Source organism: Crocodylus siamensis, chromosome 12 (genome assembly GCF_052110815.1).
Source record: "Crocodylus siamensis isolate JL-2025a chromosome 12, ASM5211081v1, whole genome shotgun sequence".
NCBI classification, from domain to species: Eukaryota; Metazoa; Chordata; order Crocodylia; family Crocodylidae; genus Crocodylus; species Crocodylus siamensis.
Genome location: NC_143406.1, coordinates 49,023,261 through 49,049,439, shown reverse-complemented (window position 1 = coordinate 49,049,439; position 26,179 = coordinate 49,023,261). Strand labels below are relative to the sequence as shown.

General features: G+C 57.0%; 1 protein-coding gene across 3 annotated transcripts in view; it reads right to left on the bottom strand.

Annotated features, from left to right (window-relative positions):
* The window catches only part of TRAF7 (TNF receptor associated factor 7), a 38,898-nt gene that overhangs the window by 5,011 nt on the left and 7,708 nt on the right, over positions 1–26,179 (bottom strand). For 2 of the 3 annotated variants that reach the window (XM_090023630.1, XM_090023631.1), the window contains exons 2-15: positions 15,727–15,845; positions 15,410–15,467; positions 13,359–13,450; positions 10,655–10,771; positions 9,219–9,311; positions 7,419–7,452; positions 6,293–6,476; positions 5,564–5,698; positions 4,485–4,702; positions 4,148–4,221; positions 3,393–3,441; positions 2,555–2,682; positions 853–935; positions 212–251 (exon numbers count right to left, since the gene is read on the bottom strand). In XM_090023630.1, the coding sequence (XP_089879756.1) occupies positions 212–251; positions 853–935; positions 2,555–2,682; positions 3,393–3,441; positions 4,148–4,221; positions 4,485–4,702; positions 5,564–5,698; positions 6,293–6,476; positions 7,419–7,452; positions 9,219–9,311; positions 10,655–10,771; positions 13,359–13,450; positions 15,410–15,467; positions 15,727–15,807 (1,386 nt within the window). In that variant the 5' untranslated portion in view covers positions 15,808–15,845. Of the gene's footprint in view, positions 1–211; positions 252–852; positions 936–2,554; positions 2,683–3,392; positions 3,442–4,147; positions 4,222–4,484; positions 4,703–5,563; positions 5,699–6,292; positions 6,477–7,418; positions 7,453–9,218; positions 9,312–10,654; positions 10,772–13,358; positions 13,451–14,735; positions 14,882–15,409; positions 15,468–15,726; positions 15,846–26,179 lie in introns of those variants that run through there. The other variant, XM_090023632.1, reaches the window with a different exon arrangement.

Genomic DNA, 26,179 nt, shown 5'->3' with positions numbered 1-26,179 from the left:
AAGCTTGCCGTGGCTGGTCACGGGGCACCCACACACACACGGGACCCTTGGAGAAGACCACACCCAACTCCCTGTTAGCATAAAAACGCCAGCACACATAGGGAAGAGTGTCTCCCTGGGCCCCGTGGGTGTCAGGCTATCCTACACCCTTCCCGTCTGGGCTCCTAAACGGAGCAGCACTGGGGCAGGGGGTGGGGGACCCGGTACTCACAATGATGGTGCAGTCCGCCGAGCCGCTGTACAACCTGTTCCTGTGACACCGCAAGGCAAGGAGAGCCTGTCAGCAAGGTGGAGTTCACACTGGCAGAGTAAAGGGGGCTGCAGGGTGCCAAGAACCTGCCATTTCCCCCTTGTCACCCCCTCTCAGGTGAAGTTGACCCCCTCCCAAGGCGGGATGCTGCCCTACTGGACAAGCCAGCCCCTAGCACAGTCTCCGTACAGCCCACAGGGCACATGCCCTCCCTGCCCAGCCCACTCCAATCTCAGTGCACAGGGGGCAGGAGCTGCGGGCTGGGCCATCCTGTCTGCCCAGCGAGAACCCAGTGCTTCGCCCCACCCCTGCCGACACAAGGCCCTGAGTGCTGGCAGCATCCTTTAGGCATGATGGCGGGGCAGCAGCCAGGGGCATGGGGGCCAGGAGGAAGGGGCATCTTCCTTACAGGCCTTTTCCCACTTGGCTCTCTAAAAGGAGGTCTCTGGGATTCCTAAACATAGGGCACACCCTAAACATAGGGTGCATACAGGAGCCAGGCCCCAGCATGTGTGGGCACACGGGAGGCTGGAAGGGTATTAATGTCCCCCCTATCTTGCTTGCAGCACAGACCCCAGGCGCAGAAGGACCGAGGCGCTCACCCCTGAATGCAGAGAGCTAGTACAATTCCATCGTGACCCTCCAAGGTCTTTTGGCACTTGTACGTGGTACAGGTATCCCACACCTAACAGGAAACAGAAGGGAGCAGAGCATCACGTGCCTGCCCCAGCAGCCCAGCAGGAAGGCAGCTGGGCTGCGAGAGCAGGGAGAGCAGGAAGCAGCTGTGCACTCTGCACCTGCTTTCCCATCTCTTGGGCAGAGAGATAAGTGGGTCTAGGAAAGGAAACGTCACGCCGAGGGTCACCATGAGCGTCTGAGGGACACCGAACAGTGGAACGAGGCTCCTGCAACCGCCTCAAATGCCCCCGCCACCATCCTCGGGCAGGACAAGACAAAAATACAGCCTGCTGGAGACTGGGCTACGAGACTCCAAGGCAACCCCAGGCAGAGGAGCCCTGCCCTCTCGGGGGTGGTGGGAGCCTACAAGAGATGAGCCTGGCTCTGTGAGTGGAAGAGACACTGCAGGACAGCTGCTGAGGGGCCTGTGCATTCAACATGTCCCTGCTCCTGAACACAGAGCCAGGGAGTGAGACCCCTGCACGGCAGCACTGGTGGCTCCAGGCAGTGGAGGGCAGGTCTGAAATTAGGTGCTGTACCTAGAGCGAAGGATGAAAAAGCCCAGAGTCCAGGCTTCCCCAGCCCCAGGGGCCTGAAGCTCGTGCCACTTCCCAGGCAGCAAAGTATCCCCACCCCATCTGTGAGGGAAGGAGGTAAGTACTGCTACTGCCTTCTTTCGGGGCAGGGGGAAATGAGCCTCAGCCACTGCCACAGAGGCTGTCAGTGGTGCTAGAAGCTCCCAGCAGTTGTGGAAGTCAAGGGAGCCAAGGGGAGAAAGAAAAGGAAGTCAGGCCCTAAGCAGGCAGGCCCAGAGCCCTGCTTTAGCACCGGCCCTGCTCCCAGCAGCTGGGATACTACAACTGGTGTCCCCCTTGCCATTGTCAAGAGCGAGCTCCCACCCGAGCAGAGCAAAGCTCTCTCCTGCACATGGGACAGGGCAGCGGGAAGCAGAGGACAATTTCCCTCCAGTCAAAGGGTCCATATGAATTCTGAACAGGCAGGTCTGCTCTCTCCCATAAAAAAAAATCAATAATCCAAATGTAGCAAAGATGAGACCATGACAGCTGTGGTTTCCGTAGGGCCTACAGCAGGTGGCCAGGCCCTGCAAGTCTCGCCAACCCCCATCCATCACTCCTCAGCGATCAGGGGCCAGAGATGGTACCAATTAGAAGGACTGCTTTCATTGTCCAGGAGCAGCCCCGTCAGTTGGCTCTTTTGAAAACAGGAGGAGGAAAAACCAACAATGCTGCAGTGGGAAACGGGTGTATTTTACAGGGGAAATTTTTTTTTTTCTAAATGGGTTTCAGCCACAATGGAAAAGAGAGGCTCAGAGCTGGAAAGACTCAGAGGTGGAAAGCCAGCACAGAGAGGAGCCGAGTGGCCAGAGCGAAGGTATACTCACAGGGTGACAGGACACCCCCTGGAGCTGGATTAACACAACCAGTGTTTTCTTGCTGATAACCCGGAAAATGCTCCTTGCCTAGTTGTGCTAGGAAGGAGCCCTGGAAGACAGAACTGACCCGGTCAGCTTGGAGGCAGGGCGGGAAGGCAACCCTGGCTCAGACCTGAAGCTGGGGGCTGCCCAGTGCCCACGTACACAGACAAGCATACACGCAGGGCACCTACCTTAATGGTTTTGTCTGAAGAGCCACTGAAAAGCAAGTCTCCAATGGAGTAAACGCACAGACACCACACGGGGCCCTGGTGTCCCACAAAAGTGCCCTTGCACTTGAAGATCTGCTGAGGATCGTAGGCTGTGGGATGAGAAGAGGCAGGGTGGGGTTAGGGAACCATGAGGCACAGTGGAGACCTGAAGGCTGACCTGGTGCTCTAAGACCTGGAGCTGCACCTGGCAGGCACCACTGGACGGTGGAGTATCACAGGCCCTTGTATTGTACCCAGCTCCCCCCTGCGCGAGTCCCAATAACTTGCCCTAGCTAAAGCCTTTCTTCCCGAAGGCACCTGGGCTGGATCCAGAGACACAGCAATGGAGAAATTCCCTGCCCCGCCTCAGCTGCACGTAGTGGGCTGAATCACCCTGGCTGTTACAAACGTGCAATCATCTCCATGCCATCTGCCTGGCCGCCCCTTTCAGCCCCCGAGCAACTTGCCCTTTCTCCTCCAGGTTACAAAGCCCTGTCGCACCACTGTCCCCCCAGGCTCTGATGTGGTCTCACAGTCGTTTTTCACGTAAGCTGAGCAGGTTGAGCTCTTGAAGCATCTTGCTCTCCCCTCCCAGCCCTCACATCCTCTGTGGCCTCTCCTGCACCCCCGCAGTCTTTTGGAGACGGATGCTGGTGCAGCCTGTGGCTCTGCTGGGGTCTGCCTGCCAGGAGCACAGCCTGGCAGACCCTCTGCGAGTCACTGGCTACTCTCTGCACCCTACCCCTTCCTACAGCATCCGCCGTGGAGTCCCAAGGCCAGGCCTAGCGGCAGGGGGAGAAAAGGGCAGGCACATACTCACAGCCCAGGATCCCCATGTTGAGCCGAGCGTTGATGTGTGAGAGCTCGTCCTGGAAGACAAACCACATGCATTAGGAGGGAGAGGGTCTCCTCTCGGCTGCCCCAGTCCTGCTGCTGTCACGTGCCCCCTTCAAACTCTTCAGCCTCCAGGCAGCGTTCTCCTGGCCCAGGGCAGGGCAGCGCTTCCTGTTAGTGCTCAGCCTTGGGCACCTTCTCCGGGAAGAAGGTCACAGGAAGCAAGGGGGTCCCTGATCAGGGCTGACTACATGGGTGTCTCCAGGGTAGAACCTCTACCAGCTTAGCGGGGTCCAGGTCAGGGTGGAAACACCTTTCACAAGGCAGCCTCATTTCCCTCCCATTTGCAGGGTTCCTACAGTGAGCACTGGGTAGAGGAGCTACTGCACCCTGGGGAGTTTGAGCTTACAACCCCAACTATGCCTGAAAACTCTGGCCCACCCCCAGGCACTCCCCAGACCAGCTGCGGAAGAGCTGTGCAGCAGCCATCAGAAGCCACTGGAATGGCTTAGCAAAGGCAGATAGCTGGTGGCATCCTCCACCCAATGCTAGATGCCAGCTGTACCCCGAAGCTCCGTGTGTTTTGTGCACCCTGGAGCCCAACCTGGGTGCAGCCAGTCACACTGGGGTGGGATAGAGCAGATGAGAACAAGTCTTGCTCTGCTGAACCCTGGTGACTGCCCAGCACAGCCGGCGGTTAGCCCCCCTGGATCAGCACGGTTAGCCCAGCAGCCAGCTCACGTTTAGCATGGAGGCATCCCTGCGGAACTCCATCAGGTCCTCGCTCAGCTTGCTCTGGTTCTCATCCAGCACATCTAGGGTGACAAAGGCAGGCCAGTCACCCCCAAGATTGCCAAGCCAGGACATGGGCTATCCTGGGACATGGGCGCTGACTAGGGATGGCCCCGTTAAACCAGGAAGGCAGTCCAGAAAATCCCCTCCCAAAGATGTCTCTGACCTCCAGGGGTCTGCCCTGGCTGTGAATGCAGGAGCAACGGGGAATTAAAACCCCCTACTGGAGCTGCCAGCATCCCCCCAGGGCTTGACAAGGGGCCCAAAGCCTGCCTGGGAGACTCACCAAACTTGAGCTCGAGGTTTTTCTCCAGCTGGTCGATCTTCTCTGAGAGCTTGCCCAGCATGGAGCGCAAGAAGGCGATCTCCTGGTCCTTTTGCGCCATAGCCACCTGCATCTCGTGGAAGCGGTCATCCGTCTGCTGCAGGAACTCCTTCAGGCCCTCGAACTTGCACATCTCCAGGTGTGTCTCGTACGTGTCTTGGTTCCCAATGAATGTGCACCTGGAGGGAGGGGATGAGAGGGCTCTGCTGGGGTGTGGGACACAGGATGGGGGGGGATATACTGCCTTTCTGGCTTCAGAACAGAGGGGAGCTTACAATAATTGGGATCCCTTGAGCCCCACCCCGTCACTCCCCTTTGTCCGTAGGGAGCAAGGGCACTACGTGTGGTCCAGCACTTCTACTACGGGCAGTGACTCCCTCATCGCACACAAAAGGCCCCCCGTACATACAGGATGAGGCTGCGGCTGTCCCTGCTGGTGTGCTGGCCCAGCAATGACCCTCCTGTCCAGGAAGGTATGAGAACAAGCAGCACTTCAGCAGGATTTGGAGGCTGATGGCTCTACGGGTGCTTGGTAAAGATCCATCCGATGGCTGGGAGAGCTGGCAGGAAAGCTCCAGCTCCCTCAGGGAGCGTGGGCTTGGGCTGTTCATCTGGCACCCCAGCTCCTGGCAAGCCATGTCCGTAGACTCCAGGACACAGACAACATGGGGTTGAGCTACAGTTGCATAGATGCCCCTGTCGCCCAGGTATGAACCCTCCCTCCGTGGATTTGGGCAGATCTGTCATAGCCCTGGCCCCCCTCAGTTGGTTCTTAGGGCCAGGCTGGATGGCACCCAAACAGGCTAGGCTCTCTCATCAAGGAGTACAATGCACTGCCTTTCCCTGCCTTCACAAGCGAGGCCAGGCACCTGGTTTGCTCTCAGGCCCCTACCTGCACTGGAAAGAGATGCCAGGAGTTCACAGAGCTGGAGTAAGCCCCCCTGCAAAGACCAGCCTGGAACGGTGTCCAACTTGCCCCTCATGCCAGGATCTGGGCCCCCTTCCCCAGTCCCGCTCAGCTCACCCCGGGCGCAGCTCACCCGTATTTGGAGTGAGGACACTTGATGTGCTCGCACTCCTTGAGATGTGCCTCCAGGTTCATTTTCAGGAGAGGTGGGCAGCTGGGGTTATTGGGGCATCGCACTGGCCTGTAGTCACAGCTGCTTTCGTGATCTCTGCGCAAGCAAGGAGAGACAAAAAGAGGGCATGTCATCGGCAGGGAGAGACAGCTGGAAACCACGCGGTTTAGCAGGACACAGTGCAAACCAGTTCTTCAGAGATCTCCAGGTAGTTGAAATTCTCTAGAAAGCTGCTTGCCCACTTGGATTTAGCCGATGGACTTATCAAAAGACTAGGTCTGAGCAGATGTGGAGAGCACCAGCTTCTCCAATGGATGGTCTAGGTCCGGATGCACACAAATGACACGGCAGCTACAAGCACTGCACAGTGGCTTAGGACAGTAAGTGAAGGGAGGCCTGTAACATGGGGGTGAGGGGAGCACCTGGCTAAGACAAAGCGTTTAAAATGCCCCTTCTCCTGTGAGGACCACTGGGCCAGCTGTGACTCAGGCAGCACCTCCCTCGTCCGAGGCTCGCACTGAGACCCAGGTGAGGAGAGGGCACCCCACAAAGGCACCGGCCATCCCTGTGGCCATGGTACCAGAGCATCGCGGTTGCAAGGAGCCACATGTTACAAACACTCGAGCAACAGGTTGGCAACGGAGCCCTCCCCTCCCCAGGAAGTCCGTGCGCTGGTATTACGGCACTTACTTCCTGGCACTCAGTTTAATTGTAAACGGGCACCCGCGGGGGTCCACCTCGAAGGCAGTGGGCTTGCTGCTGGCAGCGGGCCGGCAGCCATATTTGCAGTGGATGAACAGCTCCCCGATCTGCTCGGCCACAGCAATGTTGTTCACGACCACCGTCAGTTTGGCATTGTCCACAGGGCACTTCTCTGTGGGGCAGAGAGAGGGCAGGGAAGAGAGGGACCAGAACTAACTAAGACACTGAGAGGACCAAGTGGGAGCAGGGCTGGCCCATTGCTCTGCCCCACCTCCATCTGATATGCCCAGGCCAACAAGCCGGGGGGGCAGCTCCCTTACTATGGGCATCCAGTGTTTGAACGGGCTGAAAGCTGTAAACCAGCTCTGGTTAAGAGCAAGCAGAGACGCTCTGCTGCACGCTGCCCTGGTGCCTTGAATGGGAGCTGGGAGTTACTCTGCTCCTTGGGGGGCCTTCCCAGGTATCAGATGTGAAGTGCAGCAGTAAGAACAGCTGGGCTTCATGCCAGAACAATGGCTCCCAGTGCAGGTTGCAGCCAAAGAGCATTTCTAGCAGCAGGGAGTGCCAGGCTGGGAATGAAGCCTCCACAGCTGAACAGGGAGCTAAACAAAGCATACTGAGAGCAAGTGGCCATACCAAGGGGAGCTCCCAGAGGGACTCCTGATCCGTGGATGGGACCCAACAAAATGCCCAGTGGAGAGGAAGCAGTGAGGATGCCCCTGTGCAGAGATGCAGACAGCACTGGCCTGCCACCCATGGGAATCACCCGCTGGCCTGGGAGCCATCAACTCCACAGCCCTGGGCTGATGAACAGCCACAGAGAATCCACTGAAGGCTTTATGCTGAGCCTGGGGCATGTGGTGATGGGACCTGAAGCTGAGCAAGTGCTGCACATAGGCAGGTGGAGCTCATGGGGAGGCCAAGAGCCTGGGATAAGGAGCTATTGGTGGTCAGGGATGCACTGGGTCCCTGGGGCCAAACCTGGGGGGCTCGTTCTAGTACCCAGCCACTTATCTGCACATGCTGCAGTTTTGCAAGAGGAGGCAGCAAAGACAGTGTTAAGTGAAAGGCTCAGAGAAGTGGCAGGGAGAGGGGATGGTGGCTCTGTACTTACCAGATGTTAAGGCACATCTTCTGCAAAACGTGTGCTGTGGAGACAAAGACGAACATGACTGTTAGACGCCCCCATGTCGGACACACAACCCCCAGGGGAGGGAGGGAGGTGGTCAAAGACCTGGCCCCTGGGAGTGCAGGACTCTGCTTACTCCATGCCCTACACCCCAGCACAGCCCTGTGTTGGGGGGAAAGCAGCATGAAGCTGACCATGCAGCCTGATCCTGAGCGGTACCGAGTGCCTGCACGGAAACCACTGGATCTGCACATGCCCTGCGCTGCCCAGGGTACGGGGCCAAGGGCACATTCTGTTGGGCTCTGATTTTTCTAGTCCTGACAAACTTCCTGGGCTCCTCCCACTTCATAACGCAGAATTCACTGGAACAAGCCATAAAATAGACACTGAAGGTGAAACAACGCAGCTCACAGATACTCCCCCTTGGACTGGGCAACCTGACAAGCTGGTCTGCTGGCTTGCACCCCTCCTTCACCCCTTGACCTTTGTCCAAAATCTAGCTGTGCTGCCAGGAGGATGGAAACCAGCCATGTTAAACACACCCTAAGTGACTAGTGGGAGACCCGGCATCAGCACTTCTCCCTTAAATCCCTCCTGTGCTTTCCCGTTGTTAAGTAAACCAGTGCCAGCCCAGCCTGGCGCACTGATGTAAAGGAAGGAGAACGAGCGATGTTGTGCTTTGCTGGCTCGAACTTGCTTGGCGGGGGCCCTCTGGAGTCTGTTCAGCTGGGGCCCCTGGGAGCAGGGTCAGAGCTTGGCTTTGTAGCTGGAGAGTTTGCAAGGCATTATTAGAGCCGTTCATTAGCTGCAGCTCCGCTGCTGCCTCCCCTTCCTGCCCTGCACAGCTGCTGGCTGCTCTCTCTGGAGCTGCCAAACAAGGGCTGCAAATGAAACAGTCTGTTTCCTGCTCCAGACTCTTTTTCCGTATTACCCAGTGAATCTCAGGCACCCTCCGAGATTGCTCGCTCTGAAGTGCTGTGGGTAATGTGGGCATGGAGGGGCTGGCTGGAAGGGAGCCAGCACTGACTATGGAGGAAGGTCAACCTACTCTGTGCCTCCATAGCTCTCGCTCTGTTCTGGGGCCCCCAGTCCTCCCCTAGCATTTGGGGCTCAAATGCACCAGCCAGGGGGCTGTATTTTCTGTCTGTGCTGCATGAGCCGGGGTAACAAATGGCCTCCATTCAAGTAATAATAACACAGATATTATTTATGTGCTTAATAACCTGGCAGAATGTACAGTGCCTCTCAGCAGAGGTTCTCGCAGCCCCTTACGAGCCTGGTCTGTGCTAAGCCTCACATGCCCTTGTGCTGTCAGAATATTTTATTACTGAAAAGCAGCCATCTCTGGGGTGGAGCTTAATGGCCATTTATCCAAGTACAGACAGGCTACACAGCAGAGCTGCTCCGGACAGGAGGTGAAGCATCACAGACCCAGTGGAGGTGATGGGAGGGACTTTACAAGGGGAGGCCAGGGTTCAGTTAACCATGCCCCTCTCCCATGAAAGCACCACAGGTCTTTTAACTGCCACCTATAACCTCTGACAGGGCGCAGGCATTCACTGGGGCATGGGATTGGGGCCATCTCACATGGGACGATACTACTTCGTCATCACCACTTTTCTCACAGTGCCTTGTGATTTCCCTGGGCTGCTGCCCAAGCCCTGACCCAGCTTGGATCGCTCGACCTGACAGCCCCACATTGGGGTGGGGAGGGGTGGGATGGCTGCGGGTGACATGGTGTTCCTGGGAAACCCACACGAGTGACATGGAGCGAGACTGCCTTACCCCACACGTCGTGATGACTGGGTCTTTAAATACGCTGCAGCAGAGCTGGCAGCAAAGCTTCACCGACGGCTGCTCAGCAAACACCAAGGGCTCCTGGACAGGTGGAGAGGAGGAGACGGGGAGAGCGCACATGTGAAACCGGGGCTTCTCGCTGGCAAGGGTGCAACAGCTCAGCAGCAGTGTAGGGAGCACGGGGCAAGGTGTGAGCATACCTACAATGGATTAACCATCCCAGGGCTGTGATGCTACATGACAGCAATGCTGCCATGGGGCTAGCAAAGACACAGGGGACACAAGGGTTCCTTGCAGAGAGCCAGGACCATGAGAACACACCGGGACCTCTAACAGCTCCAGAAACTGCCCACTTCTGGTGAGGTGGGACTCCGCCAGGGACTGGGTGAGGCCCTGAGCTATGGCTCCGTTCCCTGGCTCCTGGAGCCACTTGGCACCTGGCAGGACAAGGCTCTGGAGCACAAACTAAACAGGCTGACTTCTCTGCGGCGTAAGGTGCCGGAGTCAGGTGAGTATGCACCAGCTGAGAAGCTGGCTCCAGTGCTATATAGCCTGGCAGGAGCACCTGGCTGCATTGCAGCCATGCTGAAGTAGAGAGGGGTAACTTGCATCTAGCATCCAGCAGCCCAGCACAACTAACAGTAGGACACTTTCTATCCCTGTTTCCAAGTTCTGCAGGAAAGGCTTGGCTTCTGCTGGGAGCCCCCAGCTCCACACTAGGTCATGGGCTCAGGCCAAGCTCCTCAAGTGTCTGGGGCACACCTGGGCAGTGCTGCACGGGAGGGGGCTCAGCGCTGGGAGACGCTCCGCACTGGGCACCTCGGAGTTAGCGCATCTACTGTTCTACGGGGCGCCGGCAGCAGCTCCTACCCCAGACGTGGTACCGTGGGGTCACAAGAGGTTCTGCTTTCCCCAAACCCAGATTGCAAGTGCCTCGGTCCTGGAGGAATTTAACATGGGCCTGTTCCCCACCGCTAGCTAACACCTGCAAGAAGGCAGCCTTGGTGCTTCCACAGACTGCATGCGGACGGGAGCCTGCAGCTGCAGTGGAGTGCCAGGCAGACCAAGCGGCAGGGATGGACATGGGCACCTGCAGGCTAAGAGAAATCCACCCCAAACCCCTCTCTAGTGCCTTTCATCTTGGATGCTCTCCTGCAAGGCATGCTGGCATCATTCCCTGCCCTCTGGAGAGCTGGGCAGCCTGGAGCCTTGCCTAAGGATGAGCTGGGGGCTGAGCTGGGATAAGAGCACTGAAGTCCTGCCTCCTAGGAACCTGGCAGTGTGGACAGACAGCACTCCCTAAAGCAGGGAAGCACATCGCATCAAAGGTGCAGGCACGCTTCGCATTGTGGCTCCTGACACGGACCTCCCCAGGCTCCCAGCATCCTCGCTTTGCTCCCTCGGGTGCCCCCCCAAATACCTACTGGCTCCTCCTCTTCCTCGTGCAGCGAGAATGTCGAGCGCAAGGACATGTTGGACTCGGAGTGCAGCGAGCGGACAGAGATCGCCGAGTCAGACTGCCGGGGGGTGCCAATCGGAGGCTTTGAAGGGAACAAAAACAGCCCCGGTTACGACCAACGGCCCCAAACTCCTGAACGTGGCACAGGGATCTCCCCCCTCCAAGCAGCTGTGTTGTGGTGAGGGCCCAAGCATCCCACAGGCTGGACGGCCTGGCCTGGTCATCCCGCCTGCACTTGACTGCACCTTCATGACGCCCACACGGCCGTGTTGTGCTGCTCCAGTGCAGAGCGGCTATGGGGGATGCACTGCATTAAGCTGTCCCCCCTTGATAACTCTCCTTGGGGTCCATCTTTCCAGATACTTACAGTGCCTCCTTGCAAAGCAAGGGCTCGGGCGAACTAATCCTTTGCAGAAAGCTCAGTAAATCTCCCCCCGAGACAGCTCCAGCCCAGCAGTTTCTAGAATCCCTGCACTCGCACTTGTTGTTTCGCTCGCTATCTAACTTCTGCCAAATGTCTTTGCGTAAATGTGCAGACTTCCTCCTATTCAATTCAGTCACAGCCTCACTTGTCGCTTCCTGTTTGGGAGGGGAGAACGAAGCAGCCACTGCACGCACCAATCAAGACGGCCACCCCGGCGGCAGGTTCTGTGGGATTGGCTTTGCGGAGGATGCTGCCACTGGAATATTAACCATCAGTGCATCTCTCAGGGTGCCCGACTCATCATTAGAGCAACAATGGAGAAGGCTTTCCAGAGCCAGGGGGAGGGGAACGTGATAGACACAGAACAGCCCGTAGTGTGGGCACTGCACCTCGGTACCAGAGGGGCGCGGGCAAACCGGGAAGAGTTTGAAGGGAAGCAGCCACCCCCTTGGGGGGCAGGAGGCCAACAGAGCCCGAGCAGGGACAACGTACAGGTTTAGCCCTGCAAAGGCCTGGCCCATGGGGCTCTGCTCCTGTGCCTAACCCCATGAAAGCCAGCAGGACCCCACACATACAGATCTGCAAGAGCCAGCCCAAGGGCCGGGGGGAAATGGGTCACCTGGGCCCCTGAAGCAGGAGCCAACACAGGCTGAATGTCACAAGTAGCATCCTAACAGCTGTCGGGAGCCATCCCCAGGGGACGTGGGGGGAGCCCGGCTGCTTTGGGGCGCTGAAAGGAAAGCAGACAAGCTGCTGGAGCATGTCCTGCAGGGGAAGGAGCCTTCCCTGTAGGGCCCAGGAGATGGGGCCCCAATGGGTTTGCACGGCTTTGCTGGCCGCTGCCGTATGCTGCTGAGAGTCAAGTATCTTAGCACAAATGCACTTGCTTATAAGCCAAAGCGTATAATAATAATGAGATTACGGTTCTAAACCTGGGCTGAAGGGTTACAATGGGCGAAATCAGCTTTACGTGTTTATCCAGGAATTTCTGTTGCCAGTGGGGAAAGTGATAATAACCATGAGTTATTAGAGCTCCACGGATGCCTGCGGCAGATCTCCACTGCGGGGGTGACGTGGGCAGAGCACCATTGCTGGGAGGGTCAGCACTGTGAGCAGCGATAACCCCTGGGCGCCGGAGGCTTCGAGCAGCAGGGCCAGGACAAGCTGGTTCATACCGGAGGGAGGGCAGGTGCGTCGGGTTATTTAGGGAGGTGAATCCAACTCTGCTAGTAGGACAGGCCAGACGGCCACATTCTGGCTGGCTGGAAATTACCACCTGGCTGTTGTGACTGTAGGGCTAATGGAAACCAGAGGCCTGTGGAGGTTCGCGGACCCTCACACTGGTGTGCTTGCATGAAAGCACCGAAGCAGCAGGTCCCGGCAGCCGGCACTGCCTCAGGACAAGGTGGTAGCTGGGCTGCGCTGTCAGCTAGACTACACCTGCTAAGGCTTAGACTGCAAGATCCTTGGGGCAGGGACTGTTACCCATTGTGTGTGTCCAGTGCCTCTCGCCAGGGTCCGGGCCCCAGGTGGGGCCTTCACACTCTGCCACAGGACAGAAAAGTGCCCAAAGGCCCAGCAGGTTGCAGCAACTGCCTGTCACACGCAGACAAGGATTTGGATACTCAGCTCCCGTGCTGATGCTGCTCTGTGGCCAGAAGCCCCATCTAGAGGCACGAGCAGGAAAATGCTCCCTGGAAAGCAGTTCCTGGTCCAAGTTGCACTGCTGGGGTTGAGGAGCCTGGCTAGGACCCACAGGTCTCAAGCTATTCCCAAACCAGCCTTGCCCTCCACTCTGTTCTCCCTCCAGAGGAGGAAGGATGGACTCGGGGCCAAGTGCTCACATGGCGCAGGTCAGCACATTAGTTCAGGGTCTGCAGAAGGATCTGGCAGGTGACATTTTTACTCCCCAGTCTCAAAGATCAGGCCCTTGCTTCTGCAGCTACAGCTGCATTCTGGAGTCCTGTGCATGACCTCAGCCCCCGGTGAGGAGCTCAGTGCAAACAGCTCATACCTGCCAGCACCTGGGGCCTAAACTCTGCCCACAAAACACGGAGAGCCAGGCCCAGCTTGTAGGTCTCTAACCCATGCAAAGCCCAACCAGGGGCTGCCTTGCAGGCCAGAGACCAGCCCTGCCAGGCTGTCTCAGAGGGGACAGTCAGGTGTCAGCACTCCCGCACTGCCCCCTTCTCTCTGTGACACCCTGCAAACACAGCGGGAAAGGCTGCTGGAGCGGTGTACATACCATGCCATCGTCCTCATCCCGGGGCGAGTAGGTGAGGGTGCTGGACGACGATGGTGTCCGGCGGTGCTGCTTGAAGGTGTTGGCTCCATCCGCTGGAAAGCCAGAGATGCAGTTAAGAGCCCAGCAGCTCCCCAGCACATCATGTCTTTGTCATCAGGGTGCTGGCAAGAGCCAGGATAAAGGGAGAGGAACAGGGATTTCCCTGCTCCGCTGACTGCCCTGGAAGCCCCAGGGAGAGCAGAGCAATCACACACAACATCCACACGTGGGTCTGTAGAGACAGCCGGGTGAGGAATACGTGAAATGGCTGTTTTGCCATTTAGAATAATACTAAAAGGAAGCCTTTGGCAGCCCTGATCTCCCATTTAAACAGTTTCCCTCTGGGAAGCCTGGCTATTCCCTGCACCTGAACAGGTGCTAGAACTACAGGCTGGGGAACTCCCTTCTCGTCAGTGCGGAGGCAGAAAAGGGTCTTGGAGTCATCATTGATGCCAAGATGAACATGGGCCGGCAGTGTGGGGACGCGGTCAGGAAGGCCAACCGCACCTTGTCCTGCATGCACAGATGCATCTCGAGCAGGTCCAGGGAGGTGATCCTCCCCCTCTATGCGGCACTGGTCAGGCCGCAGCTGGAGTACTGCGTCCAGGTCTGGGCGCTGCACGTCAGGGGGGATGTGGCCAGCATGGAGAGGGTCCAGAGGAGGCCACTCGCATGATCGGGGGCAGCAGGGCAGGCCCTATGAGGACAGGCTGCAGGACCTGAACCTGTTCAGCCTCCACAAGAGAAGGCTGAGGGGGATCTTGTGGCCTGTTACAAACTAGTCAGGGGGGGACCAGCAGGCACTGAGGGAGTCCCTGTTCCCCCGAGCACGATCAGGAATGACCAGGAACAACGGTCACAAGCTGGCGGAGGGGAGATTCAGACTAGACATCAGGAGGTGCGACTTCACGGTCAGGGCGGCTAGGGTCTGGAACCAACTTCCAAGAGAAGTGGTGCAGGCTCCTACCCTGGGGGTGTTTAAGAGGAGGTTAGATAAACACCTCGCTGGGGTCGTTTGACCCCAGTACTCTTTCCTGCCATGGCAGGGGGTCAGAGTCGATAATTTGCTCAGGTCCCTGCCAACCCGACCAACTATGAAACTATGAACTGAGTCAGAGATGAAGCGCGACCATCCTAGAACTGACTGGCATCCAGTCTGCACGCATGAGTATCCCTGAAGCCGGTACTGGTAAGTGTAACCGCAACTCTGCCCCGCTAAGGTCTGCTTTCCAGGACATGGGCTGATTGCACTTCCAACGGTACTGGGGCCAACCTTTTGCCAGGCATGCCACAAATTAGCTTTGTAGCCTGAGTGCCACTCTGATCCCTTTCTCTTACCCGATCTGCTGCTCAGGTTTCCGCTCCCTGACCAAGCTGCTGCTCTGCCTTCTGCTCCACACCCTATCTGCCACATGCCAGACACAGAGGCTGCCTGTGCCATTTTCAAATGCAGCAGGCGCTCTTCTTTGCTGAATCAAAAGCACCTTTAGCAAACCAGGCAAAGCCTGAATTAGCCTTGCTAGTGACACATGCCCAGGTCAAACACCTTCCCATGGGTCACAGCCCTGTCGGGCTGGTGATTTAAGTCAACAAAAAACAAGGACTTTTTAAAAAAGGGAAGGGGTGTTTCCCACCTCCCCCACCCAGTCAGGTTTAGCAAAGGGTTTTTGAGCTGAACCTTCAAAATCATTCACACAGAGGTAGAAGGCACGGACAGAGAGTCTGGGCTTAGGACAGCATATCAGGAGAAGGGGAATGTAATTGGAAGCAGGGATGTAACAGAGATGGCTGTACAGGCCTAAGGATAGCAGGGGCTTCTCAAGGACTCCTGTTTAACGGACACCTGACAGGAGAGTAGTTCAATGGAGTTATTTCTATCCTATTTTGGTGTTTGGTTCGAATCAATAGTGTTGTGTTCACATGTGACTAGAGACAGCACCTGGATGCCTGTTCCCCTGGGAAGGGGCAGTGATGCCCTTTGTCGCAGTCAGTGAAGCCTGGAAGATACTCACCTTTTGTGATGGTTGTGACAGCAGAATAGGCAGGTCCAAAAGTGGTTTCCATTCTTGTCTGAAACAGAGACAGAATTAACATCACCGAGGGCCCGTCCAGCCAATCTGGGGCTGCAGCCCAGTTCAATAAACCACTGCAGGAGATTCCCAGCAGTTCCCAAGGCTTTATTTTCAAAGGCTGCACCTGTCAGAGGGTCCCTAGGATCACATTTTCAAGCATCGCATTTATCCTCTCAAAAGTAAGAGATGAGAGAAGAGAAGATCGTAAGCTCCCCTGTCCCCGCAGGGAAGCAACCTGCGGCTGCCCCGGTCCTTACCCCGTTAGTGTTCTCGGAAGTAGTGATGCTTGTTGCGCCGCTGGAGAAACGATTGTAGCGAGCGCTCTTGTTTGAGCTCATAATCTAGCCCAGCATCGATTAGTCATGGGAAGTTTGCACTGTTAAAAAAGAATGAGCGTGAAGGTTAAGGGGGTTCTTGTTGTGGTTGTTTTTCTGCCCGGGCAACTGGCACCATGAGAACAGGCCTTGTAGTTCTCAGCTCCTTCCAACATACCCTGAGCCTGCACAGTCTTATCCGTACTAATCCAGGCCTCGTTTTGCAAAAGCAATGGGTAAACTTACTGCACCTCACTGGAGTCCAGGTTTTAGGAGGGGGAGACACTTGGGCTCTCTCTGGAAAGCCAGAAACAGAGGCACCCAAAGCAACTAGCCATTTCTGAGGTTGCACTGGAGCACGGTTGTAGCCATGAAATAGGAGGCAAGGATTTTTGTGGGTGATGCTTTTTAATAGACCAGCTGCATGGCTGGGATAGACAGGGACAAGCTTTCAGATGCAGAGCATTCTTCTTGAGGTCTGACCTGAGGCTGGTCCAGTGAAAGGTATCACCCAACATTTAAACATGGGGGCTGACATTTTAACAGCAAATGCCTGGGGCTCTTTTCAGAAGCCAGCCCCCATGAAGACAGCATCCCACCCACGGCAATTCACAGGAAACTCTTTAGGAGTAAGAATGTACTCTGCTTTCTAGGATCCACTACCTGTGCCATACAAACAGCACCTCAGAAATGCAGCCACCTCTGGGGTGGAGCATGGCAGTAAGTGCACAGCAAACTACACAATAGAAGGAGGGAGAATTTTGGCTGGGACAAACCTGATGTAACAGGGGAGCTTGTGTGTCCAGAGAGGGCAAACAGGACAGCTGGCTTGAGCTACCTTAGAGGGACCTTCATACAGCAGCACACAAGGATCAGGCTGAGCCAGCCCTGCTGGGCTGGACACCCACAGACCAGGGATGCCCACATTTATTCTCCCACACCCTGGTGCTGAAGGCACCGTCCCAATACAGACCAACACTCCACAGGCCCTCCCATCCCAGAGCTGTCGCTGGGAGGCACAAGGTCAACCTGATCGCATTGCCTCACTTCAGGGCCGCCCAACAGCCAAGGGAGGGTCCCCTGGAAACCTGGCAGCATTCGCCAAGCTTCAGCCAGGTGGGAAGGAAGGGGGCTTGCAAAGGGGGCTTTCAAGAGAATCACAGAATTACAGAAGTAGGGTCAGAAGGGACCTTGTAGATCTTCAAGTCCAACCCCCAGCCTGGGCAGGAGAAAAGACTGGGCTCAAATGAGTCCAGCCAGGTAGGTATCAAGCCTCTTCTTAAAGCCCCCCAGGGTAGGAGCCAGCACCACTTCCCTCGGAAGTTGGTTCCAGCTCCTGGCCGCCCTGACTGTGAAGTCGTTCTTGCGGATATCTAATCTAAACCTCCTTTCCAACAACTTGTGGCTGTTATTCCTTGTTATGCGGGGGGGTGGAAGGGAAAACAGTGTCTCCCCTAAACCCTTCTGGTCCCCCATAGTGAGTTTATAGACAGTCACCAGATCCCCCTCGGCCTTCTCTTGTGAAGGCTGAACAGGTTCAGGTCCCGCAGGCTCTCATTGTAGGGTCTGCCCTGCTGTCCCCAGATCATGCGAGTGGCCTCCTCTGGACCCTCTCCATGCTGTCCACATCCCTCCTGCAGTGCGGTGCCCAGAGCTGGACGCAGTCCTCCAGCTGTGGCCTGACCAGTGCCGCATAGAGGGGGAGGATCACCTCCCTGGACCTGCTTGAGGTGCTCCTGTGGATGCACGACAAGGTGCGGTTAGCCCTGCCAACCGTGACCTCGCATTGTCGACGCTTGTTCATCTTGGAGTCAGTAATGACTCCAAGATCCCTCTCCGCCTCCGTGCTCTCAAGAAGGGAGTTTCCCATTCTGTAAGTGTGCTGCTGGTTTCTACTGCCTAAGAGCAGCACCCTGCACTTGTCAGCATTGAATCCCATCCTGTTTATGTTAGCCCACCCCTGTAACCTATCCAGATCTTGCTGCAATCTTTCCCTCTCTACTAGCGTGCTCACCTCACCCCAAATTTTGGTATCATCAGCGAATTTAGATTTCATAGACATCATAGATTTCATAGACATCAGGGCTGGAAGGGACCTCGGGAGATCATTGAGTCCAGCCCCCTGCCCAGAGGGCAGGAAGTCAGCTGGGGTCAGGTTGCTTTTCACCCTGTTGTCCAAATCACTGATGAAGAAATTGAACAGTGCAGGCCCCGGGACCGAGCCCTGGGGGACTCCGCTGCCCACTGCTCCCCAGGTCGAACATGACCTGTCCACCACCACCCTCTGAGTGCGACCCTTGAGCCAATCTGCAATCCATCTGACTGTGCAGGCATCAATGCCACAGACACCTAGTTTTTTGATGAGGATGGGGTGGGAGACGGTGTCAAAGGCCTTGCTGAAGTCTAGAAAGACTACGTCCAAGTAGACGCCTCCATCCATTGCCTTTGTGACCTGATCATAAAAGGCAATCGGGTTGGTCTGACATGACCTGCCCCTAATGAAACTGTGCTGGTTGCCCTTGAGCATCATCCCTGAAGCCGGCCCATCACAGATGTGCTCCTTGAGGATCTTCTCAAAGAGTTTCCCAAGGATAGAGGTAAGACTGACAGGCCTACAGTTGCCCAGGTCCTCTCTCTTCCCTTTTTTGAAGATGGGGACCGTGTTAGCTATCTTCCAGTCATCCAGCACCTGGCCTGAGCACCACAAGCACTCGTAGAGCCGTGCCAAGGGCCCTGCAATAACCCCTGCTAGCTCCCTTTACACCCTGGGGTGGAGAGCATCTGGACCCGCTGACTTGAACACGTCCAGCCCCTCCAGATGCTCTCTAACCCGGTCCTCCCCAACCTGAGGGCTGGTGGTGTTTCCCTCGAGTCCGTCTGGCACCACAGCGGGGAAGTCCCGGTCCCTGCACAAGAAAACGAAGGTGAGGAATTGGTTAGATGTCCATTTTCTCCTCTGGCGCAACCACCAGATTGCCCAGCGTACTTTGCAGGGGCCCCACATTACCTGGTGCCTTCTTCATCCTCCCTATATAGTTGAAAAAGGACTTTTTATTATCCTTCATCTCAGACGCTAGTCCTAGCTCTATGTCCGCCTTAGCTTTCCTGACAGCCCCCCTGCAGGCCCGAGCAGAGGAGGTATACTCCTCTTGGAGATAGCACCCTCCTTCCACTGGGTGTACGCCGCCTTTTTGGCAATCAGGCATTCCCGGACGCCCTTGGTGAGCCAGGGGGGCTTTCGGGCACTCTTGCCCCCCTTGCTTCTTGTTGGGATGGACTCCCCTTGGGCCCCGAGTATCGTTCCCTTAAGGAACGACCACTCGTCCTGGACACTGAGTTCCCCTGCCCTCAAGGACCCCAGCGCCTCCCCCACTAGTCTCCTCAACTTGTTGAAGTTGGCCCTCCTAAAGTCTAGGGCTACCGCCTTGCCGCAGGCCCTTGACACCCTGCGCTGGGTGGTGAATTCCAGTGATCGATGGTCACCCAAGGGGTCGAGGACCTGGAGGCCCCTGACCATGTCGTCGCCTGTGGCCAGGACCAGGTCCAACAGGGCATTTCCCCTGGTGGGACTGCGCACCTCCTGAATTAAGTGGAGGTCCTGTATCTCGGCCAGGAGCCTCCGGGAACGGTCCGACCTGGCTGACTGCTCCTCCCAGCAGATGTCCGGGTAATTCAAATCACCCATGACAACTACATCCCTTGCCCTAAGTGCCTCTTTGCCTAAGGCAGAGCACGCTGCCTCCCCCAGGCCCCCCAGCCCCACACCTGGTCAGCGCCAGACGCCCCAGCTGCCTTGCAGTCAAGAAGAGGACAGTGACACAGGCTCCAGCCACCTTGTGAGAGCATCCAGAGGACCTGCACGGCCCTGTGCTTTCCCAGGAGGAAGCAGGGCTCTGCCTTCAGCTCAGGCATGGATACAGCACTTGGCTTCCTTTGCAGTTAAAATTAACCCCGCCAGGTCCTTTCACAGCGGGCTATGTAGGAAGGGCAACAGTCAGGGAACCAGCTGCTCTTCAACCTTTGTGATTCCTGGAGCAAGGTCCCAGTGCCTGCTGGAAATGTCAGGCAGGCCTCAGCCCTATTGCTGCTTCCCCCAGGGCTTCTTCCTCCTTTCATGTCTGTCTCTTAGTCAGTGGTTTGAGCTGTGTTGCTAGGTTAAATCCACAGAGTCAAACTTTTGCCCAGTAGTAATCCCTCGACACACCAAGTCTGCACCGTCTTGAACACCTGCAGAAGCCCGATCCTGCGTGAATGCACCTTGCGGGCATGGAACAACATTGGTGCCCTGCAAACACCACGTTTCACATGCCCTTTACCCTCTCCTCATTTATGTGCTTGTTTCTTCTGTGTGCCCACAGGATTAAAACCAATGGCAGCTGTCTCATCCCTCCAGTTCCAGGGGACAGGTGCCAGGTTTTGCAGTGAGAGTCAGGGTCCTGGTTTGTCACTACAGGTCGGGACTGGAGGCTGGGCTCCGATCCTGTGATCTGACGTGCATGCTCACAGGCAGTCACCAGGCCACGACCTTCAGGCAGGCTGGAAAATGGACTGGGCCTAGGTTGGTAACGGCAGGGTAGCTTGCGTGCTCTCCAACACCAAATCTTCTGTTCAGGAGGCACTGCAAGGAAAGCCCTTCATCATCCTTGAGGCTGAGAGAAGAGAAAGGGTGGGTTCAAGTTCAGGACAAGTCATCCCTACCTACCCGCTATGAGTCACACGACTATGGAGAGAAGTCTCACTGCCTAAGGGAGAAACTCTTCCCTCCCTGCTGCCGTGGGTCAATGCCTCTTGGGTGGAAGGGCACCAGCCCCTCTCCACCTGATGCCCACAATCTCTCTGGGTACAAATGGATGCATTAGCAACAAGACACCACGGACTCTCGGAAATCATGTCCTTGACAAGCAACGAACAGCCGTGTCGTGGAGCATAAGTCGGAAATGCAAATATCTGACGGGGATGGAGCAGCTCTGGGGTCTGGGAGCATGGCAGAGAGCTCCTCGCCAGGTCACGCTCAAAGGCAGGTTGGTGGAGGATGTTGTCAGGCCTCCGATGCCTGCACGGATCCTGCTGGTGTGACAGAGGCAGACTGCAGTGCTGCACATCAATGGCTGCGGGACCAATCCGGTTTCACAGTGCAGCGATTTCAGCAGACAGAACACAGATTTGGTGGAAGCTGTCCTGCCCTACTCCAAGCCAAGGGGCGCCAGCTGCAGACGGCACGGGGAAGTCTTCACTGCTGGGTCCGCCCTAGGAAGAAGGGACTTTGCATCCGAAAGGCACAGCACTGAGGAAAGTCCCAGAGACGTCCGGCTTTGCACGAGGCATGGCTAAATCCTTGCGTTCCCTGGACAGGGCAGTGACATTCAGAGGGAGGCAGCATCTGACCGACAGCTGCATGGAGAAGGCAGAGCTGTGCCTCACACCAACAGGCTGAGCATGCTTCACCAAAAAGGACCCTCACTCCTCATTTCAGGACCACCAGCAGAGAGCAGGGAGGAGGAAGCAGCCTCTACGGCCAGCGACTGGCCAACACAGGGTTTCTGGCCCATTTCTCAACAGCGTCTGGTTCCAAGCCACTGGCAGAGACGCGATGCCGGACGAGATGACCCCTGCTCTAGCAGCTGCTTCCCCCTCCAGGACTCACTCCCATCCTGGCTGAGATGTCAGGACCTCCGGGGCAGAGGCTGGCTTTCTGTCCTGTCTGTGATCATAATGATGATGCTGAGCTTTTGTCTAGCGTTTTGCAACCAGAGATCCCACAGCACTTTGCAGAGGAGGTCAGTGGCACCCCCACATTACAGAGAAGAAAAGGAGGAGCAGATTAGGATTAATCTCCAAGAGATCTCCAGCGAAGCATGGCACCCAGGTCCCAGTCCAGTGCTCCACCCACAGACCTCACTGGGCCCTGGCCCAGCCCTGCCCGATTGCAGAACACCCTGGTAATTCTGGATTCGCTTTTTGAAGTTCCCCTGCAAGCAGGAGAAGCCTGCAGAGGCCTGGGGCAGCTTTACTGCCCCTCCTCCGCACAGGTCATCAGCACGGTGCTACGGCATGCCTGGCCTGGTGCTCCCCATGGCCCTTTTATTGTAAAGCAATCGTCCAGTCTGAGAGAACAGTTGTTTGGCCAATACCTGCTCCCCAGGAATGAGCTGTGGCCCGAGGAACTGAGTGACCACAGCTGGCCTTGGAGATAGCTCTTCCAGTCCTGCCAGAGCAGTGCCAGAGACGCTGGGCTGAGCGGTGCCGCTTTCAGAATAAGGGGAGTGAGAAGCAGGGCGCTGCGGCCATCCAGGGCCACACAGTCAGGGCACTGCCTCGCGGCCCCGAGGAGCCTGCACTCCATCAGCAGAGTCCTCCCCGAGGGGCTCTGCAAGCACAAGTACCGGGAGGAGAGGAGCAGGGACGTGGGGTTCAGGCAACAGGGGAGACTCAAAGGATCCGAGTTCCCCCGCAGGCTCCTGGGTGACCCACGGCAGCCGCTACTGCTCTGGGCCCCACAGCCTGCCCACTGGCCGGTCTGTGGTGTGCCTTGAAGGCTTCTCACACACCTGCTGGGTCCCAAGCCCCACCTAGGTCGGATTAACAAACAACACACCCTCCAACGCATGCCTCCCCTGGCCAGGCCTTCAATCGCTTCCTGCTGGTATATGCAGACGGGACAACGAGCACAGCGGAGCCTAGAGCACGAGGAGATCAAGCTGGGAAGCAGACAACCCACGAGCAGGCAGCGCAGCTGGGAAACCACCGGGTGACAGATTCACAGCCCGAGTCTGTTTGGCGCTCACTGGAAGCAGGAGCATCAAGGAGGACATTCCCTCTCGTACGCCGGCTCCGAAGTCTGCTGGAACAGATAGATGGGCACTCTCCTGACGACCGAGAGCCCCTGCATCGTGTCCCGGAGCAGGAAGGGGCTGCTAGCGTAGGCTACGGGGTTCTCCACAATGCTTTCAAGCCACCCCCTGGGTGCAGCTTGGCCGATCAGCCCAGCAGAGGCAGACCGAGTAGGGAAAGAGAGGAAGAGGAGCCATGGGAGGAATGCTGGTGGCAGACAGCAGGCACCGCAGACTGCATTAGCTTTTGCCTCTAGCCACTTGACTCACCACATCTAGGAGAGATTTACCAGACACAACTGCATCCCTGGGACACAAGCCCCCACGGCTCACCAAAAGCATCCGGGAAAGTCTCCTAGCTAAAAGGGAGGCGCACACCCGATGGCAGGGAGGGGCCGTCCCCAGGGATGACTATACTGCGGTGGCTCAGGGATGCAGGGGGGTCAGGAAGGCCAAGGCAGAGATGGAGCTGGGACTAGCTTCCCGGATCAAGGACAATAAGAAGTCCTTCTTTAAATCCATAGGGGGTAAAAAGAAGGTCCCGGGTAACGTGGGGCCCTTGCAGGACGCGCTAGGAAATTTGGTCGTCACACCAGACAAAGCTAACATGTTTAATGATTTCTTTGCCTCTGTCTTCCTAAGTAGGGACCAGAACAGCCACCTCCCTGCTGGACCCCCCTTGGGCCCCGGGAGAGGCGCACCCAGGCCCAGGGTCAGTGAGGAACTAGTCAGGGAGCTTCTGAAGGGACTAGATGTATTCAAGTCAGCCGGTCCAGACGATCTCCACCCTAGAGTACTAAAAGAATTGGCTGAGGTCATTGGGGGACCCCCGGCACGGCTGTATGAGCACTCGTGGTGCTCTGGTGTGGTGCCGGAGGACTGGAAGAGGGCCAACGTGGTCCCCATCTTCAAAAAGGGAAAGGAGGAGGACCCGGCAAACTGTAGGCCAGTCAGTCTTACCTCGATCCTAGGCAAACTGTTCAAGAAAATTATGCTGGCACACATCCAGGGACTGCATGCTTAGGGGCAACCAACATGGGTTCATCAGTGGCAGGTCCTGTCAGACCAACCTGGTGGCCTTCTACAACCAAGTCACCAAATCCTTAGACGCAGGGGTAGCAGTGGACATCGTCTTCCTGGACTTTCGGGAGGCCTTCGACACTGTCTCTCACCCCGTTCTCATCAAGAAACTGGGGGCTGTGGTGTCGACCCCACACAGTCAGATGTGTCGCCAACCGGCTGGAGGGCCGCACCCAGAGGCTGGTAGTGGACGGGTCATGTTCGACCCAGAGGGACGTGGGCAGTGGAGTCCCCCAGGGCTCGGTCCTCGGGCCCGCACTGTTCAACATCTTCATCAGCGACTTGGACGAGGGGGTAAAAAGCACCCTGTGCAACTTTGCTGATGACACTAAGATGTGGGGGGGACGTGGGCACAGTAGAAGGGAGCAATAGGCTACAACTGGACCTAGACAGGTTACAGGGGTGGGCGGACGAGAACAGGATGGGATTCAACACGGACAAGTGCAAGGTGATGCACATGGGAAGGAAGAGCCAGCAGCATACCTACAGGGTGGGGACCTCCCTTCTCGGCAGGGCAGAGGCAGAAAAAGATCATGGAGTCATCACTGATGCCAAGATGAACACGGGCCAGCAGTGTGGGGACACAGTCAGGAAGGCTGACCGCACCTTGTCCTGCATCCACAGATGCATCTCGAGCAGGTCCAGGGGGGTGATCCTCCCCCTCTATGCGGCACCGGTCAGGCCGCAGCTGGAGGACTGCGTCCAGGTCTGGGCGCCGCATTTCAGGGGGGATGTGGACAGCATGGAGAGGGTCCAGAGGAGGCCACTCGCATGGTCAGGGGGCAGCAGGGCAGACCCTACAAGGAGAGGCGATGGGACTTGAACCTGTTCAGCCTCCACAAGAGAAGGCTGAGGGGGGATCTTGTGGCCTGTTACAAACTAGTCGGGGGATCAGCAGACATTGGGGAAGTCCCTGTTCCCCCGAGCACTGCCAGGAGTGACCAGGAATAATGGTCACAAGCTGGCAGAGGGCAGGTTTAGGTTAGACATCAGGAGGCGCTACTTCACGGTCAGGGCGGCTAGGGTCTGGAACCAACTTCCAAGAGAAGTGGTGCTGGCTCCTACCCTGGGGGGCTTTAAGAGGAGGTTAGATGAACACCTTGCTGGGGTTGTTTGCCTCCAGTAATCTTTCCTGCCATGGCAGGGGGTCGGACTCGATGATCTACTCGGGTCCCTTCCGACCCTAGAAACTATGAAATTATGCAGCCCTTCAACAACATTCAAACACCCCTGAAGCCCATGCTAGTGGCCTAGGCACATGCACAAGGGAAGTGCCTGGAGTCCTTGCTGCCAGAAACCTTCTCAGGGTTTCCTGGGACTTTTCAGGGCCTGCTTGCACCACACAGGGTCAAAACAGGGGGCTCCTGGCTGCGGCAAAGCTGCGTTTTTGTTCAAGAAAACCCAACTGGTGATGTGGCCAGGCAGCGGGGCTAGAGGAAAGGGACGGGGCTGTACCTTGTGGATGGGGAGGCCCGTGCGGACAGCTGGTGGGCCTGACTGGATCCAGATGTCTGGAGAACTTCTTGGGAAACGCAGCTGTGCTCTAAGCCCCACTGCCCTGCAGCTTATTTTTCAATGCAACTTCCCTGTTTTTGCCAAAAACAAGTATCGAAAAGGGGAAGCGGCGGGGCCGGCTTCCCAGCGAGTCACATGCCTGATAGCAACCAGATGCACGTAAGAGGGGGGAGCGGGGGCTGCACCCACGCAATTTCACCCTGGAGCCGGTACCAGCCCAGGCCTGAAGTGGCAATGGTCTCAGGGCTCCTGCCCAACTAAGCCACCCACAAACTCCCCCCAGGAGGGGCGAAGACACCCAGGGGCTGATATTTTCCAGCCAAAGAAGAGCTGATTGTGGCCTGGCCTTCAGGCTGCCTCTCCAAGGCCAAGATGTGTCAACCCTATGTGGGAAGGAGTCTGAGGCTGCGCTAGTCTCTGACCTCTCTGATGAGTCTGCCTGAAAGAGGCCTCACTTGTGGCCAAGGACCCCCCTTGCTGCAGGCTGGGAGCACAGCTTCCCCTCACGCTCTCCAGTGAGTCACGTCAGCAGAAACAAAGGACCACGATGCCGAGGCTGGAGTCACTTATGCGCAGGGAAAGGGCTGCATTGGGCTTCCTGTCTGAGCAGCTGGCTGGTGAATCAGTCCCAATAAGGAACCCGACGCTTGTCCCACGCTTTGGCCAATGCAGGTCGGGAGGGGTAACGGCAGCAGTGAGCTTTGTCACGTGGGTACCTCCACGGCGGTGGGGCAGGGACCCCCCAGGTCATTCCTACTGCTGCTGAACTAAGCCGGAAAAAAAGGAACAGGGAAGTTGTGCATCCCACTGCAAAGGGTCTGCAAACACCTCTCAGCCTTGTGTGCTCTTTCCTCGACCCCCGCATTCACTGGTGACACCTCCAATGCTGTGCAGCGCTCTGGCACTTGCTGGGCCGAAGACATCATGCCAAGCAGGGCTGTCTCCTGGTGCTGGGCAGCCACTGTGGAGGA